The sequence below is a fragment of the Coffea arabica genome, chromosome 2c (assembly GCF_036785885.1).
Source record: "Coffea arabica cultivar ET-39 chromosome 2c, Coffea Arabica ET-39 HiFi, whole genome shotgun sequence".
Taxonomy (NCBI): domain Eukaryota; kingdom Viridiplantae; phylum Streptophyta; class Magnoliopsida; order Gentianales; family Rubiaceae; genus Coffea; species Coffea arabica.
Genome location: NC_092312.1, coordinates 52,324,968 through 52,344,020, shown reverse-complemented (window position 1 = coordinate 52,344,020; position 19,053 = coordinate 52,324,968). Strand labels below are relative to the sequence as shown.

General features: G+C 41.0%; 1 protein-coding gene across 1 annotated transcript; it reads left to right on the top strand.

Annotated features, from left to right (window-relative positions):
- The first annotated feature begins 4,736 nt into the window (after positions 1-4,736).
- On the top strand, positions 4,737-14,609 carry LOC140035693 (uncharacterized). Its single transcript, XM_072077022.1, has 5 exons — positions 4,737-5,150; positions 5,244-6,942; positions 7,282-7,485; positions 7,657-8,256; positions 14,374-14,609. The coding sequence occupies exons 1-5, from the start codon at positions 4,737-4,739 to the stop codon at positions 14,607-14,609; spliced, it is 3,153 nt and encodes a 1,050-aa protein (XP_071933123.1).
- Positions 14,610-19,053: the final 4,444 nt, after the last annotated feature.

Sequence of the window (19,053 nt, the reverse complement as noted above, 5' to 3'; positions counted from 1 at the left end):
TGAACTAGACGAATATCTTGGTTTGCCGTTTGGCTTGTAAATGTTGATTTCCAATGTATATATATGCTTGGCCGTGGTTTGGATAAATTTCGGCTTCGATTTTTTTTCATTTTTTTTTATTTTGTGATTTTGACTTGTTAGCGCGCAATAGTAAGTTCCGGAACGTAATAGATCGACGTAAACTGAACCGTTAGTCCTGGCGAGAGCTGGGCAGGTAGTCCGCTAACCCCTTTGGTTCGCCTTAAGGGAAGGTGGGGCTGTCACAGGTTAAATGTCCCTGCCGAGTAGCTGAGTTGGAATTTCAGCTCTAATGTGTTTTCCGAAAATGATTTGAGCATGCATTGGTGATTAACTAATCGAATCTCGGATGATTATTATGATTAGGGTCATGCATGAATTTAATTAGCCTGGATTACTTTGGAAAAAAAAAATGAAATAGAACTTTTCACATGCAAACTCATCCGAGTGTAGTCTCACCAAGTTCTGGAATTATGAATGTGTTTTGCTGCTGCCGAGCTGATTTTCTGGTCTGGATGTTAGCTAATTAACTCAGCAATTGTGCATGTGAGAATTAAGGGCAAAATAAAAGGCTTTAACTGAAGAAAATATCGGATGATGAACTAAGGAGCTTAGAAAATTCTGTTTTGTTGAGAATGATTCTGCCGGGAGAATGGTTTGGAAATGCAACTGAAATTCTGTTTTCTTGTGATAACCTGAGCACCCAAGTGTAATTAGCCGAGTAGAACTTAATGTTTATGATGTCTAGGACCCTGCATGTTAATTCGATGAAGTTGATTGATGAATTAAGGAACCTAAGAAATTCTGGTTTGATGAAAACCTTCTGCCGAGACTAGTTAAGAAATGATTTGCTTAATTTGCTTAATTATGACAAGCTGTGGTTACAATCCTAACTATCCAAGTGAAGACAAAATGCTTAAGGGCCTGCATGTTGAGTTACACGATTGGACAATGAAACTAGGAACTTGGAAAATAAAATGAAAGCCGAAAAATTGGTTCATGAATGATCATTCGAGAATAGTTGGTAAAATTTCTGGATTTGTGTTAGATGAGTATAATTGTAGCTTGAACCTGGATTTGATTTGAAAACCTTTACTAGCTAGCTACGTGTTTACATGTCCTAATAGAGTACCAAAAAAAAAATTCTGTTTTAACCAAAGAAAATCCTGTTTTAGAACCATTGTTATTGCTAGAAATTTTGAGAAAGAGCCGTGAGATTTAAACCTGGAAATTTTGGAGTTTTGTAATCATGGTTTAATTTCAACTCCTGATCTGGAGATGTGCATTGTTTTGCTAAGAGATTGCATGAGGAAGTTGAGAGGTTTAAAGCATGTTTTAGCCCAGAAAAATAAAATGATTACAGAACATTCCTCCATGCATGTTCATCCGTGGCTAATGGACAAAATTTCTGGATTTTTCTGGATGATTTTAGTTGCCGAATGAATCTAGTTTTGAAGTGGACTGTTTTGCATGAATGACTTGTTTCATTGTGAAACTAAACTTGAATTCGGATTGAGCTTTTATCTTACTAGTGGTTCAAATTCTTGACTGAATTATGGTTGGAAGTAATTGATGATGTCAAGGGCTAATGAATGATGAAGCCCTTGGCCATTTGAATGACTTTATAATTATTACTGGATGACGAGCATTGATTGTTGGAATGTCTTGGAAGCCTTACTTTTACTTTTATTTGCCTATGTTGGGTTTGCTTAAACCAAGTGCTAATGATTGATGAAGCCTTGGTCGTTCATTTTATTTGTATCAAAAAAAAAATTGCATTTGTTGATATCTAGGGCTAAGGATGGACGAAGCCTTAGTAATTGGCTACGTGATTTTTGCCCTCCATAATACGATTTCGAAACGGAATCGGAGCTACGGAAAATGTATCGACCTTGCGAACTCGAGTAGCTGTGATCAAAGCAATGAAAAATATTTCCCAGCTAGTATTAAATTATAAAACTCAAAATCTAGTGTTTTGGCCTAAAACTTTCCAACTTGATAATTTCCTTTAGTTCAAACTAGCCTCGATAACTATAGTAAATAAACGCTATAGCTTTTGAAAACCTAAGCTTTATATTAAATCCTTTTCTTTCCTTAAGTATTGCTTCTGGATAGTTAACTATAGGAAAAGTTCCAAAATACGAGTTTTACTAAATTTAGTGAAAAGCTTGGGAAACTTGCGCGGCAAGAAATCCTATTTTAGTAAAATAGTTTTAATAATAATTTTTGCAAGAGCCATAGCTTTAAAAGAAATGTTCAAAGTAACTTCCTAACATTAATATTAAGAGACTTATCGACTTATTTCAAGAAAGTAATACCAGTTATTTTCCTCAGGAAAAGTATCTTAAGGAAAACTATGATAAACATTCCTTCTATTTTTGTCAAAGTTTCTAAAGGAAAGTAAACTAGTAATATATTAGGTATACCTCGATATTTACAAGCTCAGAAACTGTATAGTAACTTATAGTTTCAAAACCTGATTTTTTTTAGGATATTGCGAGGACGTGGAATTCGATTCCTCATTCGATATCTGAACTTCACTCTTGGTGAGTGTCTCTGCTTGTTTTATGCCTACGTGGTTAAGTGCTTTATTAACTCGCTATGTGATAATTGTCAAAATGCAATAAATGGTTTCTGATCCATCGAAGTGAGCAGTGTATACTTTATTGCACTAGCCGTTCGAGTGGTGACGTGTGTGAAACATTTTCTAATGAATCCGTGAATCTAAATGTAGTTGCGTCGTTGGGTGAATCCCTCGACATGTGAATCCAACTACCATAACATCTGAATCCGTGAATCTAAATGTAGTTGCATCGCTAGGTGAATCTCTCGACTTCTGAATCCAACTACCAAAACGTCGTTGGGTGAATCCCTCGACCAATCAATTACGGGTATATCTCGAGTATACTGCGTCGGTAGACGAAGTTCGGGCCCGAAGCAGAGGTATGAACGGTGACGGGTTAGGATTAAAATGAGTGGATCGACATGGACTATAAGTAGTGAAAGTTGACGGAGGGTCAACTACGAGGGTATCTGATCAAGCGAGGAGAATGGCTCCTGAGAGCCCTTGTATCCTACCTTGTGCTGTTATACGCTTTCTTAATTGATTAAATTTGTTTAAATTGTTATCCGTTGTTTGATTTATGTGATTGCATGTTTTGGGGCACCACTGAGCTTTAGCTCACCCCACGTTTATTGTTTTCCTTAACAGGTTCTGGAAACTGAAAGCTGGATGCTTACTTATGTTTCCCTTTTTGGATTGTATTTGAATACTATAACCTATTCTATGCCTGTAATGTGTTTTGGAATAATGTATTTCCTTTTCTTTGGATTGCCACTTGAAGCTGGAAAATGCGTAAACCCTAATTCGGTTACTTGGCTTGTATGTTTGTAATAGAGATTTATGTAGTTATCTATCCGGATTGGTACGACTTTATACTTTAGTACGTAGTACGTGGGAAGTTTAAGAGCCATGACTGGCAAATTTATCTTTGCTATCTCTGAAGTTAATGTGGTTTTAAGGATGACCCTAGTTGTGAAAAAAATTGTTTTATCATAGATTAAGTTATCCTTCGAATGGATTTGGGTTAAAATGCTTGCGTGAGTCCTGGCGAGAGTTGGGCAGACGGCCCGCCAACCCTTTGGTTCGCCTTAGGGGAAAGTGGGGTCGCCACAGGTGGTATCAGAGCCTAGGTTAGAAAAGCTATTCCAGAGACTTAATAGATGTGTTAGAAACCCTAATCCTCTCTAGAAATAAGAATGGAGACCTTAGTCATACATTAAGTGATATCCTATCCAATTAGCTATTTAAGTTCTAATCTTTAAGTTTTGATCATTTTGCAGGTATGGAAAATGGGAACGGACATGCTAACGGGGGTAGTGCGGCTAATGGACATGCGGAGCCGCTTAGATCCATCTCCTATAGGCCACGAGGCGGAGGAGCTCATATACGTTACTCACCTGCTGACAGGCACCCTAGGTGCCAGTGCCGAGCCATGTACGCATATCCCAATGAGCTAGTGTTATCCTTAGACAACGAGCGCCGCCAGTTGAGGGACGCTAACTTCACCCTGACCCAGGACGTAGAGGAGCTGAGTATAATGGTGGATACTCAGTTTGATCGCATAGCTGATCTAGAGGTTAGGCTCACTGCTGAGCATCATCTACTGGAGGCTGCTCGCTTGGAGATAGAGCGGCAAAAGTCTAGGGCGACTCGATTAGCAGAGAGGATGCGTGATAGGAGCGCAAGCATCAGGGCTGATGCTGCCATGATGATGGATGAGGTCACCAGTTTTATTCAGGGTGGTGAGCAGGCAGGGGTAGAGGAGGATCCGGAGGAGGACGTTGCTCCGGATAGCCCTGCTCAGGGTTAGGTTAGGATTAACCTGGTTACACTAGACATAGAAGGCTAGGCAAGGGACATTAGTTAAGTCATCACGTTTTGTTTAGGTAGATGACTTACCTCCGAGGCACTATATCCCTAATTTTTGTATAAGGGATTAGCTGTATATATTTATGTTAGCCTAGGTGCCTTACTTCTGGAAATGTCCCAACTTGTTATTTGTATGACTTTTATGTGGAATTATATGTTAAGTGTTTTATTTATCTTTTCTCTATTTCCATATTGATTTTATTTACCAAAAAGAATGGTAATAATCATAAATAAATAATACTTTTGCCTAATTGACCTATCCTTCCGTAATAGGCATGTTTAGAATATGGATCGCCAAGTGATAGGAAGGAGTCGGGGGAGACCCACTAGACAACACCCGGAAGCGGGTGGTGATAGGGAACCCGAGGTCAATCAAGACCAAGGGCAAGAAGGTGTGGCCGGAGACCGGGTGGCCACCGCAATTGATCGTATCACTGAAGTCCTCGAGCGCTTGACTGAACGCCAAACCGCTGGACCAGTGCATCAACCAGGAGGCCCAGCTGACTCCGATGATCGGGCACTGGAAAGGTTTCTGAAATTTGGACCTCCCAAATTTTATGGAGGACCCGAGCCGGAAGTGGCCAAAGGCTGGTGGGAGAGAATCACTGAGATTTTCGCCGCCTTGAACTATACAGAGGAGCGAAAAGTGACCTTTGCTACCTTCCAGTTTGAGGGAGCTGCCCGCTCCTGGTGGAACCTGGTGAGGGTTACGTGGGAGATTAACCATACGCCAAGGACTTGGGCGAACTTCACAAGGGAGTTCAATGCCAAATTCCTTCCACCTCTCATTCAGGAGAAGAGAGAGGATGATTTCATTAGATGCAAACAAGGGGTGATGAGTGTCGCCGAATATGAAGTCCAGTTCACAAAGCTGTCACGCTTTGCACCTAAGCTGATAGCCACCGAGCAAAGGCGTGTTCGGAGGTTTGTGCAAGGTTTGAATGTGGAACTACAGGAAAGTTTAGCCGCTGTAAGGATAGATACCTTCACTGAGGCTGTTGAAAGAGTGCAGCGAGTTGAAGTAGCCAGAGCTCAAGTGAAGTCTTTTCAGTCCAAGAAAAGATTTGCTCCTAGCAGTAGTCGGGAGCCGACTTTTGGAAATGCTCCACCGGCCAAAGTGGGCCGAGGAACTAGTGGAGTGAATAGTTCTGGAGCACCACGAGGCGCCCAAGCAAGAGGAAACGGGGCCAGGAATGCAGGGGGACGAAATAATAGAGCTAGAGGGGGACCAATTGGAAGAGGGCAACCTAGGAATCGGCCGCAAGGGGGTCGAGCAATAGTTCCTCAAGTGACATGTGCTTATTGCAAGAAACCTGGTCATTCTATGGATAGTTGCTGGAAGAAGCAAGGAAGGTGCTTGAGATGCGGAAGTAGTGAGCACCAAATCTCTGGATGTCCAAAGGTGCAGGAAGGGACTCCTCAGAACGCTAGACCAAACACTTCTGGAGGGAGCCGGCCAACAGTTCCTGCCAGAGTGTATGCTATAGATGATCAACCCGTACCTGATTCCTCGGAAGTTGTGGAAGGTACACTTCCAATTTTTCATAGATTAGCTAAAGTGTTAATTGACCCTGGTGCAACGCATTCATTCGTAAATCCATCTTTTATGTCTGGAATAGATGTGCAACCCGTTAGATTACCCTATGATCTTGAAATTAGGACACCAATGGGTAATAAGAAGGTAATCACTAGCTTGACCTATAGGAATTGCGAATTCTGGGTTGGAGAGCGAAAAATGTTAGTGGATCTGATCAGTTTGGACATAAAAGGTTATGACGTTATCATAGGAATGGATTTCCTAGGTCACCATCATGCTAAGCTTGATTGCCGAGCGAAAGTGGTGGAGTTTTGTATACCTGCAGAAGCAACTCTGAGATTAGATGTTAAAAGTAGGTTAGCATCTTCTGCTATGGTCTCGGGAATACGGGCAAGGAAAATGTTATCTAAAGGAGCTCAAGGTTTCATAGCCTTCTTGATCAATACTCCCAGCGATCAAGCAAAGTTAGAGGATGTACCAGTGGTACGGGAATTTCCGGATGTCTTTCCCGAAGAATTAAAGACTTTACCACCAGAAAGAGATGTGGAGTTCAAAATCGACTTGGTGCCTGGAACGGCTCCAATTTCTAAGACTCGGTATCGAATGGCTCCTGCCGAGTTAAAAGAGTTGAAAATTCAATTACAAGACCTCTTGGAGAAAGGTTTCGTGAAGGAGAGTGACTCACCATGGGGAGCACCCGTTCTATTTGTTAAGAAAAAGGACGGAAGTTTGAGGCTATGTATCGATTACCGAGGGTTAAATGAGGTTACCATTAAAAATAAATACCCTCTACCATTGATTGATAGCTTGTTCGACCAACTGCAAGGATCAGTGGTCTTCTCTAAGTTGGATTTAAGGCAAGGGTATTACCAGCTGAAGATTAAGAAGGAAGACATACCCAAGACTGCTTTTAGTACAAGATATGAACATTTTGAGTTCGCAGTCATGCCTTTTGGTTTAACTAATGCACCAGCTGCATTTATGGATTTAATGCAGAGAATTTTTAAGAAATACCTGGACCAATTTGTAGTAGTTTTTATAGATGATATTTTGATATACTCCAAGACTCAGGAGGAACACGTTACGCATTTGGAGATAGTATTGCAGATATTAAGAGAGCACAAGTTATAAGCAAAATTCAGCAAGTGTGAGTTTTGGTTGGGGGAGATTTCCTTTTTAGGGCACAAGGTTTCCAAAGATGGGATTGCCGTGGATCCGGCAAAAGTTGAAGCCGTTATGAATTAGAAGCGGCCAGAAACTCCAACTGAAATCAGAAGTTTCTTGGGTTTAGCAGGTTATTATAGGCGATTTATCCAGGATTTTTCGAAGATTGCAGGACCCATGACCGAGCTAACCAAGAAAGGAAATAAGTTTATCTGGACTCCAAAATGCGAGTCAAGTTTCCAGGAGTTAAAGAGGCGTTTAACATCCGCTCCTGTTTTGGTGTTACCTGACGGATGCGAAGGCTACGCCGTGTACTCCGATGCCTCTGGAGAAGGTCTCGGATGTGTTTTAATGCAAAAGGGTAAAGTGATTGCTTATGCTTCCAGGAGATTGAAGCCTCATGAACAGAACTACCCAACTCATGACCTAGAGTTAGCAGCAGTGATTTTCGCCTTAAAGAAATGGAGACACTACTTGTATGGCGTGACTTTTGAGGTTTTTACAGATCATAAGAGCCTCAAGTATTTGTTCTCCCAAAAGGAACTGAATCTGAGACAAAGGCGATGGGTAGAATTTTTGGAAGATTATGACTGTTCGATCAACTACCACCCAGGAAAAGCCAACGTGGTAGCTGACGCTCTAAGTAGAAAGGCCCAAATAGCAAGGTTAATGATTAAGGAGTGGGACATGCTGGAAGAAGTTACTAGTTGGAACCCTCGCTTGGAGAAATTGAGGATATTATTTGGGAATTTATCATTGAAGTCATCATTGCTAGAGCGTATTAAGGAGGCCCAGAAAACGGACCCTACAATTCAAAAGAATTTGGAGAAAGTGCAAAAAGGGGAAACCCCAGATTTCAAGTTAGGGCCTGAAGGAGTATTAAGATTTCAAAATCGAATCGTGATTCCGGCAGACGAAGAGATAAGGAAGGAGATTTTAGACGAATCACATCAATCGAAGTATACCATACATCCAGGAGTGACCAAGATGTATCATGATGTGAAGAGTTTATATTGGTGGGAAGGTTTGAAAAAGGATGTGGCAGAGTATGTACAGAAATGTTTAACTTGCCAACAAGTAAAAGCAGAGCATCAGAAGCCCTCTGGTTTGTTGCAACCGTTAGAAATCCCTGAATGGAAATGGGAACACATCACCATGGATTTTGTAACGGGACTGCCTAAAAGTCAAAAAGGATTTGATGCAATTTGGGTAATAGTCGATCGACTCACCAAGTCTGCACATTTCCTACCTGTGAGCATGAGTTTTTCATTGGAGAAATTGGTCAAGTTGTACACAGAAGAGATCCTAAGGCTACATGGTATTCCAGTGAGTATCGTGTCCAGCCGAGATCCAAGGTTCATCTCGCGTTTTTGGCAGAAATTTCAAGAGTCTTTGGGGACCAAGTTGAAATTTAGTACTGCGTACCATCCCCAAACCGACGGGCAATCGGAAAGGACAATCCAAACTTTGGAGGACCTGCTGAGATCGTGTATATTGGATTTTGGAAATAAATGGAATAAATATATGACCATGGTAGAATTTGCAAATAATAATAGCTATCAGGCTTCGATTCAAATGGCACCTTATGAAGCTTTGTACGGGAGAAGGTGTCGATCTCCGATTCATTGGGATGAAGTTGGAGAAAAGAAAATTCTAGATCCTACAGCCATACCTTGGATAGAAGAAGCCCTGGAAAAAGTGAAACTGATTAGAGAAAGGCTTCAGGCTGCCCAAAGTAGACAAAAGAGCTACGCCGACACAAGGAGAAAAGATTTGGAGTTTGAAGTAGGAGACAAGGTTTTCCTAAGAATTAAACCCTTGAAGAGCGGAGTAGTATCTAAGAAAGGTAAGAAGCTAAAACCAAGGTATATCGGACCTTTTGAAATTTTAAAGCGAGTCGGGAATGTAGCTTATCAATTAAGGTTGCCCGCGAGCATGGCCAAGGTTCGCGATGTATTTCACGTCTCTATGCTTAGGAAATATTATCCTGACCCAAGCCATGTGCTACAACTGGAAGGAATTGAAGTGGATGAGACACTAACCTATGAAGAAGGACCAGTCAGGATTTTGGAAAGGGAAATGAAGGAGCTGAGAAATAAGAAAATTCCTCTGGTGAAGATTTTGTGGAAAAATCATGGACTCGAGGAAGCAACTTGGGAGCTAGAAGAAGAAATGCAGAAAAAGTATCCCGATTTATTTATCCAGAATATGTGAATTTTGAGGAAAAAATTCATTGTAAGGAGGGGAGGATGTGAGAACCTTGAATTTTGCAGAAATAGCAATGCATACTTCAATTTCACTTTTATTTAGCATTCGTATTCTTTAAATCTTTTCTAGTATTACTTTCACTCGCTTTTATATACTAGTGCATATTTCATTCGTAGTTCTTATTCTAATCTACCACGCTATTTCATTTGTTTTAAACAAGTAAATAAAAATAATTTTCGTGTGCAAAATAATATAACGGTGCTAACTATTAAAGCACTTAGCTTTGCTACACTAAGTTAATAATTCTTGATTTATATTAAGTTTACTCCTTGAAAATAATTCCTTAATTTTTGTTATATAGCTAATTCTAATTTCGAATAAGGTTAAGTGTAGCTAGATATCTCAATATTTTTATGCAACCGATAAATTCTAGATAAAAACAATACAAGTACTCTAACCATATTTAGGACATAAAATTTCGATAACCAAAGCCTTGCAAGATTAGAGAATCATTAGGCGTTCAAATCACACTTGGGGATAATTTTTGGAGCTAAGTTAGAACTAAGGACTTAAGTGAATAATAGGAGGAGAAGTGAAAGGACTAGAATACTCCTCACAATTTCACAACATCACCCACGGCCATAACCATTTTCCGTAACGCCAAACACTTCCCCGGAACACAATGATCATGCACCTCTTCATCCGGCCAATGCCCTTCTTCACCATCTGCGCACTCAACCCTCACCAACACTCTACCTCCACTCTATAGCTTCTGCAACCTTTCACCTCAGGCCACACTCCACCATTACATTGTTATCATCGACCGAGAGTGAGGGAGAGGTCGAGCTGCTCCATAAAGCCGAGAGTGAGGAAGGAAGCTGAGAGTTGCGATTCCATTTCTGGTTCTGACCGCAAGCATCGAAGAGGGAGGAGAGGAGGAGGAGCCGTGAGCAGACTTTCCTCTGCATTCCCCAAGCTCAGCCGGTAGTTATCCAGCTTCCACCATCACCAGCTGCACCCACTACAACTCAACCAGAACCAACTTACCCGTGCTTGAGGAGAAGAGCCGATAGAAAGGGATAGACTTCAGCGTCTTGTCGAGTGAGTGAGCACCTAGTGAGGTAAATTTCTGGACTATAAAATGGATAACCAGTGGTAATATAAGCAAGCTCTGGACTTGCATGAGAGGACTTTAAGTTCGGATGATGTAATTAGCTAGATGATGAATTGATATTAAGCTACCAGAATCTGGTTTGGAAGAGTAAATGGTTCTGCCGTGTGCTAAGCATGTAAATTGTGGGATGATCAGAGGTTGAATTTGTGTTTAATCACCTGAAAACAAAATGATAAAGTCATGCATGTATTGTGGTACAATCGGATGATGAATTCAAGTTATTAGAAAATTTCTGTTTTGGTTAAATGTCCCTGCCGAGTAGCTGAGTTGGAATTTCAGCTCTAATGTGTTTTCCGGAAATGATTTGAGCATGCATTGGTGATTAACTAATCGAATCTCAGATGATTATTATGATTAGGGTCATGCATGAATTTAATTAGCCTGGATTACTTTGGAAATAAAAAAATGAAATAGAACTTTTCACATGCAAACTCATCCGAGTGTAGTCTCACCAAGTTCTGGAATTATGAATGTGTTTTGCTGCTGCCGAGCTGATTTTCTGGTCTGGATGTTAGCTAATTAACTCAGCAATTGTGCATGTGAGAATTAAGGGCAAAATAAAAGGCTTTAACTGAAGAAAATATCGGATGATGAACTAAGGAGCTTAGAAAATTCTGTTTTGTTGAGAATGATTCTGCCGAGAGAATGGTTTGGAAATGCAACTGAAATTCTGTTTTCTTGTGATAACCTGAGCACTCAAGTGTAATTAGCCGAGTAGAACTTAATGTTTATGATGTCTAGGACCCTGCATGTTAATTCGATGAAGTTGATTGATGAATTAAGGAACCTAAGAAATTCTGGTTTGATGAAAACCTTCTGCCGAGACTAGTTAAGAAATGATTTGCTTAATTTGCTTAATTATGACAAGCTGTGGTTACAATCCTAACTATCCAAGTGAAGACAAAATACTTAAGGGCCTGCATGTTGAGTTACACGATTGGACAATGAAACTAGGAACTTGGAAAATAAAATGAAAGCCGAAAAATTGGTTCATGAATGATCATTCGAGAATAGTTGGTAAAATTTCTGGATTTGTGTTAGAGGAGTATAATTGTAGCTTGAACCTGGATTTGATTTGAAAACCTTTACTAGCTAGCTACGTGTTTACATGTCCTAATAGAGTACCAAAAAAAAAAAATTTCCTGTTTTAACCAAAGAAAATCCGGTTTTAGAACCATTGTTATTGCTAGAAATTTTGAGAAAGAGCCGTGAGATTTAAACCTGGAAATTTTGGAGTTTTGTAATCATGGTTTAATTTCAACTCCTGATCTGGAGATGTGCATTGTTTTGCTAATAGATTGCATGAGGAAGTTGAGAGTTTTAAAGCATGTTTTAGCCCAGAAAAATAAAATGATTACAGAACATTCCTCCATGCATGTTCATCCGTGGCTAATGGACAAAATTTCTGGACTTTTCTGGATGATTTTAGTTGCCGAATGAATCTAGTTTTGAAGTGGACTGTTTTGCATGAATGACTTGTTTCATTGTGAAACTAAACTTGAATTCGGATTGAGCTTTTATCTTTACTAGTGGTTCAAATTCTTGACTGAATTATGGTTGGAAGTAATTGATGATGTCAAGGGCTAATGATTGATGAAGCCCTTGGCCATTTGAATGACTTTATAATTATTACTCGATGACGAGCATTGATTGTTGGAATGTCTTGGAAGCCTTACTTTTACTTTTATTTGCCTATGCTGGGTTTGCTGAAACCAAGTGCTAATGATTGATGAAGCCTTGGTCGTTCATTTTATTTGTATAAAAAAAAAATTGCATTTGTTGATATCTAGGGCTAAGGATGGACGAAGCCTTAGTAATTGGCTACGTGATTTTTGCCCTCCATAATACGATTTCGAAACGGAATCGGAGCTACGGAAATTGTATCGACCTTGTGAACTCGAGTAGCTGTGATCAAAGCAATCAAAAATATTTCCCAGCTAGTATTAAATTATAAAACTCAAAATCTAGTGTTTTGGCCTAAAACTTTCCAACTTGATAATTTCCTTTAGTTCAAACTAGCCTCGATAACTATAGTAAATAAACTCTATAGCTTTTGAAAACCTAAGCTTTATATTAAATCCTTTTCTTTCCTTAAGTATTGCTTCTGGATAGTTAACTATAGGAAAAGTTCCAAAATACGAGTTTTACTAAATTTAGTGAAAAGCTTGGGAAACTTGCGCGGCAAGAAATCCTATTTTAGTAAAATAGTTTTAATAATAATTTTTGCAAGAGCCATAGCTTTAAAAGAAATGTTCAAAGTAACTTCCTAACATTAATATTAAGAGACTTATCGACTTATTTCAAGAAAGTAATACCAGTTATTTTCCTCAGGAAAAGTATCTTAAGGGAAACTATGATAAACATTCCTTCTATTTTTGTCAAAGTTTCTAAAGGAAAGTAAACTAGTAATATATTAGGTATACCTCGATATTTACAAGCTCAAAAACTGTATAGTAACTTATAGTTTCAAAACCTGATTTTTTTTAGGATATTACGAGGACGTGGAATTCGATTCCTCATTCGATATCTGAACTTCACTCTTGGTGAGTGTCTCTGCTTGTTTTATGCCTACGTGGTTAAGTGCTTTATTAACTCGCTATGTGATAATTGTCAAAATGCAATAAATGGTTTCTGATCCATCGAAGTGAGCAGTGTATACTTTATTGCACTAGCCGTTCGAGTGGTGACGTGTGTGAAACATTTTCTAATGAATCCGTGAATCTAAATGTAGTTGCGTCGTTGGGTGAATCCCTCGACATGTGAATCCAACTACCATAACATCTGAATCCGTGAATCTAAATGTAGTTGCATCGCTAGGTGAATCTCTCGACTTCTGAATCCAACTACCAAAACGTCGTTGGGTGAATCCCTCGACCAATCAATTACGGGTATATCTCGAGTATACTGCGTCGGTAGACGAAGTTCGGGCCCGAAGCAGAGGTATGAACGGTGACGGGTTAGGATTAAAATGAGTGGATCGACATGGACTATAAGTAGTGAAAGTTGACGGAGGGTCAACTACGAGGGTATCTGATCAAGCGAGGAGAATGGCTCCTGAGAGCCCTTGTATCCTACCTTGTGCTGTTATACGCTTTCTTAATTGATTAAATTTGTTTAAATTGTTATCCGTTGTTTGATTTATGTGATTGCATGTTTTGGGGCACCACTGAGCTTTAGCTCACCCCACGTTTATTGTTTTCCTTAACAGGTTCTGAAAACTGAAAGCTGGATGCTTACTTATGTTTCCCTTTTTGGATTGTATTTGAATACTATAACCTATTCTATGCCTGTAATGTGTTTTGGAAAAATGTATTTCCTTTTCTTTGGATTGCCACTTGAAGCTGGAAAATGTGTAAACCCTAATTCGGTTACTTGGCTTGTATGTTTGTAATAGAGATTTATGTAGTTATCTATCCGGATTGGTACGACTTTATACTTTAGTACGTAGTACGTGGGAAGTTTAAGAGCCATGACTGGCAAATTTATCTTTGCTATCTCTGAAGTTAATGTGGTTTTAAGGATGACCCTAGTTGTGAAAAAAATTGTTTTATCATAGATTAAGTTATCTTTCGAATGGATTTGGGTTAAAATGCTTGCGTGAGTCCTGGCGAGAGCTGGGCAGACGGCCCGCCAACCCTTTGGTTCGCCTTAGGGGGAAGTGGGGTCGCCACAGGTGGTATCAGAGCTTAGGTTAGAAAAGTTATTCAAGAGACTTAATAGATGTGTTAGAAACCCTAATCCTCTCTAGAAATAAGAATGGAGACCTTAGTCATACATTAAGTGATATCCGATCCAATTAGCTATTTAAGTTTTAATCTTTAAGTTTTGATCATTTTACAGGTATGGAAAATGGGAACGGACATGCTAACGGGGGTAGTGCGGCTAATGGACATGCGGAGCCGCTTAGATCCATCTCCTATAGGCCACGAGGCGGAGGAGCTCATATACGTTACTCACTTGCTGACAGGCACCCTAGGTGCCATTGCCGAGCCATGTACGCGTATCCCAATGAGCTAGTGTTATCCTTAGACAACGAGTGCCGCCAGTTGAGGGACGCTAACTTCACCCTGACCTAGGACGTAGAGGAGCTGAGTATAATGGTGGATACTCAGTTTAATCGCATAGCTGATCTGGAGGTTAGGCTCACTGCTGAGCATCATCTACTGGAGGCTGCTCGCTTGGAGATAGAGTGGCAAAAGTCTAGGGCGACTCGATTAGCAGAGAGGATGCGTGATAGGAGCGCAGGCATCAGGGCTGATGCTGCCAGGTCACCAGTTTTATTCAGGCTGATGAGCAGGCAGGGGTAGAGGAGGATCCGGAGGAGGATCCAGAGGAGGACCCGGAGGAGGATCCGGAGGAGGACGTTGCTCCGGATAGCCCTGCTCAGGGTTAGGTTAGGATTAACCTGGTTACACTAGACATAGAAGGCTAGGCAAGAGACATTAGTTAAGTCATCAAGTTTTGTTTAGGTGGATGACTTACCTCCGAGGCACTATATCCCTAATTTTTGTATAAGGGATTAGCTATATATATTGATGTTAGCCTAGGTGCCTTACTTCTGGAAATGTCCCAACTTGTTATTTGTATGACTTTTATGTGGAATTATATGTTAAGTGTTTTATTTATCTTTTCTCTATTTCCATATTGATTTTATTTACCAAAAAGAATGGTAATAATCATAAATAAATAATACTTTTGCCTAATTGACCTATCCTTCCGTAATAGGCATATTTAGAATATGGATCGTCAAGTGATAGGAAGGAGTCGGGGGAGACCCACTAGACAACACCCGGAAGCGGGTGGTGTTAGGGAACCCGAGGTCAATCAAGACCAAGGGCAAGAAGGTGTGGCCGGAGATCGGGTGGCCACCGCAATTGACCGTATCACTGAAGTCCTCGAGCGCTTGACTGAATGCCAAACCGCTAGACCAGTGCATCAACCAGGAGGCCCAGCTGACTCCGATGATCGGGCACTGGAAAGGTTTCTGAAATTTGGACCTCCCAAATTTTATGGAGGACCCGAGCCGGAAGTGGCCGAAGGCTGGTGGGAGAGAATCACTGAGATTTTCGCCGCCTTGAACTATACAGAGGAGCGAAAAGTGACCTTTGCTACCTTCCAGTTTGAGGGAGCTGCCCGCTCCTGGTGGAACCTGTGACGCCCCACATCTCCCTAAGGCGGACCAAAGGGTATCCGCGGACGCCTGCCCAGCTCTCGCCAGGACTCAAGCAATTCCATTCAATTTCAAACCGAACTAAACACTTCGAAGAGAGCAATATAAATACAATAATGCGGAAGCGTTCAAGCTTAACAAGTCACTTAATGTATCACCAGTACATCGGGTAATCATGAAACGACTTAAATTCAAAGTACACATCAGGGCCCCAAACGTTTCAAGTTTACAATTTCCAAAAGTACAACCCAAACCAGGGCCTAGTCAAAATGTATAACAGGAGTCTTAACAAAAGTACAATGGATAGTTCCTTCATATATCTCCAAGATTCGGTCCTGTTAAGGAAAACAAAACTATAGGGTGAGCTAACGCTCGTGAGGCCAAGAATACACAAGCAAGCACTTAGTCAAATAACAAACCCAAATTTAATAAATAAAGCCATGTCTTTTCAATAATCAATCGTTCAAACAGGAAAAGTAATCAGAAACAATTCAAGGATATAGTAGCTCTCAGGAGCTAAGTTCCACTCGATCTGCCGATGTCATTCGTATACCTTCCCGCATTGACCCTCCTGTCAACCGGGTCGGTATTTCCATTTCCGTAGATCACCACTTACTTCCCTCCGTCCACCGTACACCCCAAGGGCCCACAATGTCCATTATTGGGCGATACTCAACGAGTATGCCAAGCAAGACCTCTTATTAGGTCAAGCTTATATGTATCTCATAGCTCGCCCAAATCCCCGACCAAGCCTATTGCTGGCTCGAGTCTAAAGTCGAGGAGGTTCACTCCAACGACATAAGCATTCATGACAAAACATTGCATTTCATTCATTCATTCAATACATTTCATTCATTCATTTGAAATTAGAACGAGTGCGATAAAGTACGCACCCGCCCTTATTTTTGAAACTTTCAACAAATACCACAAATAAACAAGTATCAAAATTCACACACTTGACACTCACCGAGCAATTCAATAAGAATTATTTTCTGGGAGTTCAAGTGTCCACGGTTTTAAAGATTGTACACTAGTACAATCTATGGATTATTTTGCAAAAAGGAACCTCAATTACACGTAAATCGAGGTTCAACTTGCCCTATTATTATGCACAACATTGTTTGAAAAACATCAGAAAATTCTTTCACTACCGGTGTGTCCTCCAGATTCACCTTATCGCAAGGGGTATTAATAAGAAAAGCCAAATACCCTTGAGCTCCTTTACTTAACAATTTTCTAGCCCGAATTCCCGAAATAAGTGCAGACGAGGCTAACTTACCCCTCACATCCAACTCCAAGGTTGCTTCCCCTGGAATACACAATTCTACAATTTTCGTCCTACAATTTAACTGAGCATTATATCGGGCTAACCAATCCATCCCTAGGATCACATCATATCCTTTAATCGCCAGGCCTATCAAATCGGCCAACAATTTTCTTTCCTTCACGCAAATTTCACTATTCTTATACACCAGATTAGCAATTAGACTTTTGTCCCCAGTGGGTGTTTTAACCTCGAAGTCATATGGTAACTTAATTGGCTTCAAGTCTATTCCACTCATGAAATCAGGGTTTACAAAAGAGTGCGTTGCACCCGGATCAATTAAAACCCTAGTTAGGCGGTGAAAGATTGGAATTGTACCTTCGACCACTTCGGTCGCCTCTGGAACTTGTGGATAGCCCAATGCGTAGACCCTAGCCGGTACTTTCGGTCGACTCCCTCCGGCACTGGTCTGCTTAGACGTCGATTTTTCAGGCCTCTGCAGGCTTCCCCCTGACTTCGACGATTTCGGACAATTTGCAATTTGATGCTCAGTGCTCCCACACAGCAAGCATTTTCCCAGCTTTCTCCAGCAGTCATCCTCAGAGTGGTTGGATTTACCACAATACCCACAAGTAACTTGAGGGGTCACAGTCGATCCAACAGATGGTGCCCCCCTAACTAGAGTCGTCCCGCTACGACCTCCCATCGATAGAGCTCCCCTAGAAACTCCAGCAGTTCTCATTCCTCCTTCCCCTCTTCCCTTTTTAGAAGGGTGTACAAACTTACTGGTCTGCCCAGTAGTGCGACTAGGAAAATTCCTTTTTCTGTTGTGAAAATCCCTCACTTGCGATCTTGCATTCTCAACCCTTTGCGCTTTCTCTAAAGCCTCAGTAAAAGTAAAGATTTGGGCTGCAGCCAGGCCCTCCTGAAGTTCCACATTAAGTCCCTGTATGAACCTTCTAATCCTCCTCCGTTCATCGGCTACTAACTCAGGAGCGTACTTGGAAAGTTTAGTGAACTTCCCTTCATACTCTGCTACAGTAAGGGTTCCTTGTTTCAACTTAATAAATTCGTCCTCCCTTTTCTCTTGGATCAAGGGCGGAAGAAACTTTTCGTTAAACTCCCTTGTGAAATTCTCCCAAGTCCAAGGGGTTCGAGCCCTTTCCCATTTTCCTTTTATTAAATCCCACCAAGCACGGGCCATTCCCTCAAATTGAAAAGCAGCAAAGTTCACTCGCCTATCCTCAGTGTAGTCTAGAGCGGCGAATATATTGGTCATCCTTTCTAACCAATTCTCCGCTACTTCGGGGTCAGGTTCACCCATAAACTTAGGTGGGTTAAACTTTAGGAATCTTTCCAAGGCTCTATCCTCTCCTCTATCTTGGCCCCCAGGTTGGTTAAATGGTCCAGGACCCTGTCTCTCAGCTAGACGTTCTAGGATATCAGTCATCCTATTGATGGCAGTAGCCACTTGGTTACCCTCAGCGTTTTCCTGTCCCTGGGTCGGTCCAGTTGCCGATCCCTGGTCATCCCCCTGAGGTTGGGCCTGTCTAAACGCTCGCCCACGGCCTCGACCACTCCTTAATCCTTCCATTAGTCTAAATGTGCCTAGTGCAAGAAATAAATTAATTTAAGCAGAAAACAAGAAATATATCGAATTTAGAACTAACCAAGAAAGCATTGAAATTAACAATAATTTACATTCATAAGCATGTCAAGTTCGTACAATTAGCAAGTTAGGGACTATTCACAAAATATGGCACACAGGTGCTCAAAAGTATACTTTTAGTCACAGAAGACTAAAGTAAGAACAAGTGCCCAAAAGTAGGCCACACAAGCATGCAAAATACAATGGCCTCAGCACTCGCGTCACCCTAACTAGTCCTAACTGTACCAGTCAAAAGTCAAAAGAGGTCAACGACCAAGATCCTAGTCCATAGCAGGGCTATCAGGAGGAACCTCCTCCTCGGGATCCTCCTCCTCATCATCAGGAATCACCGCAGTAGCGTCCTCAACCAAACTAGTAGCATCAACCAGGATCTCGGAAGCCCGAGTACGGACATCCCGTCCTAACCTAATGAGTCGA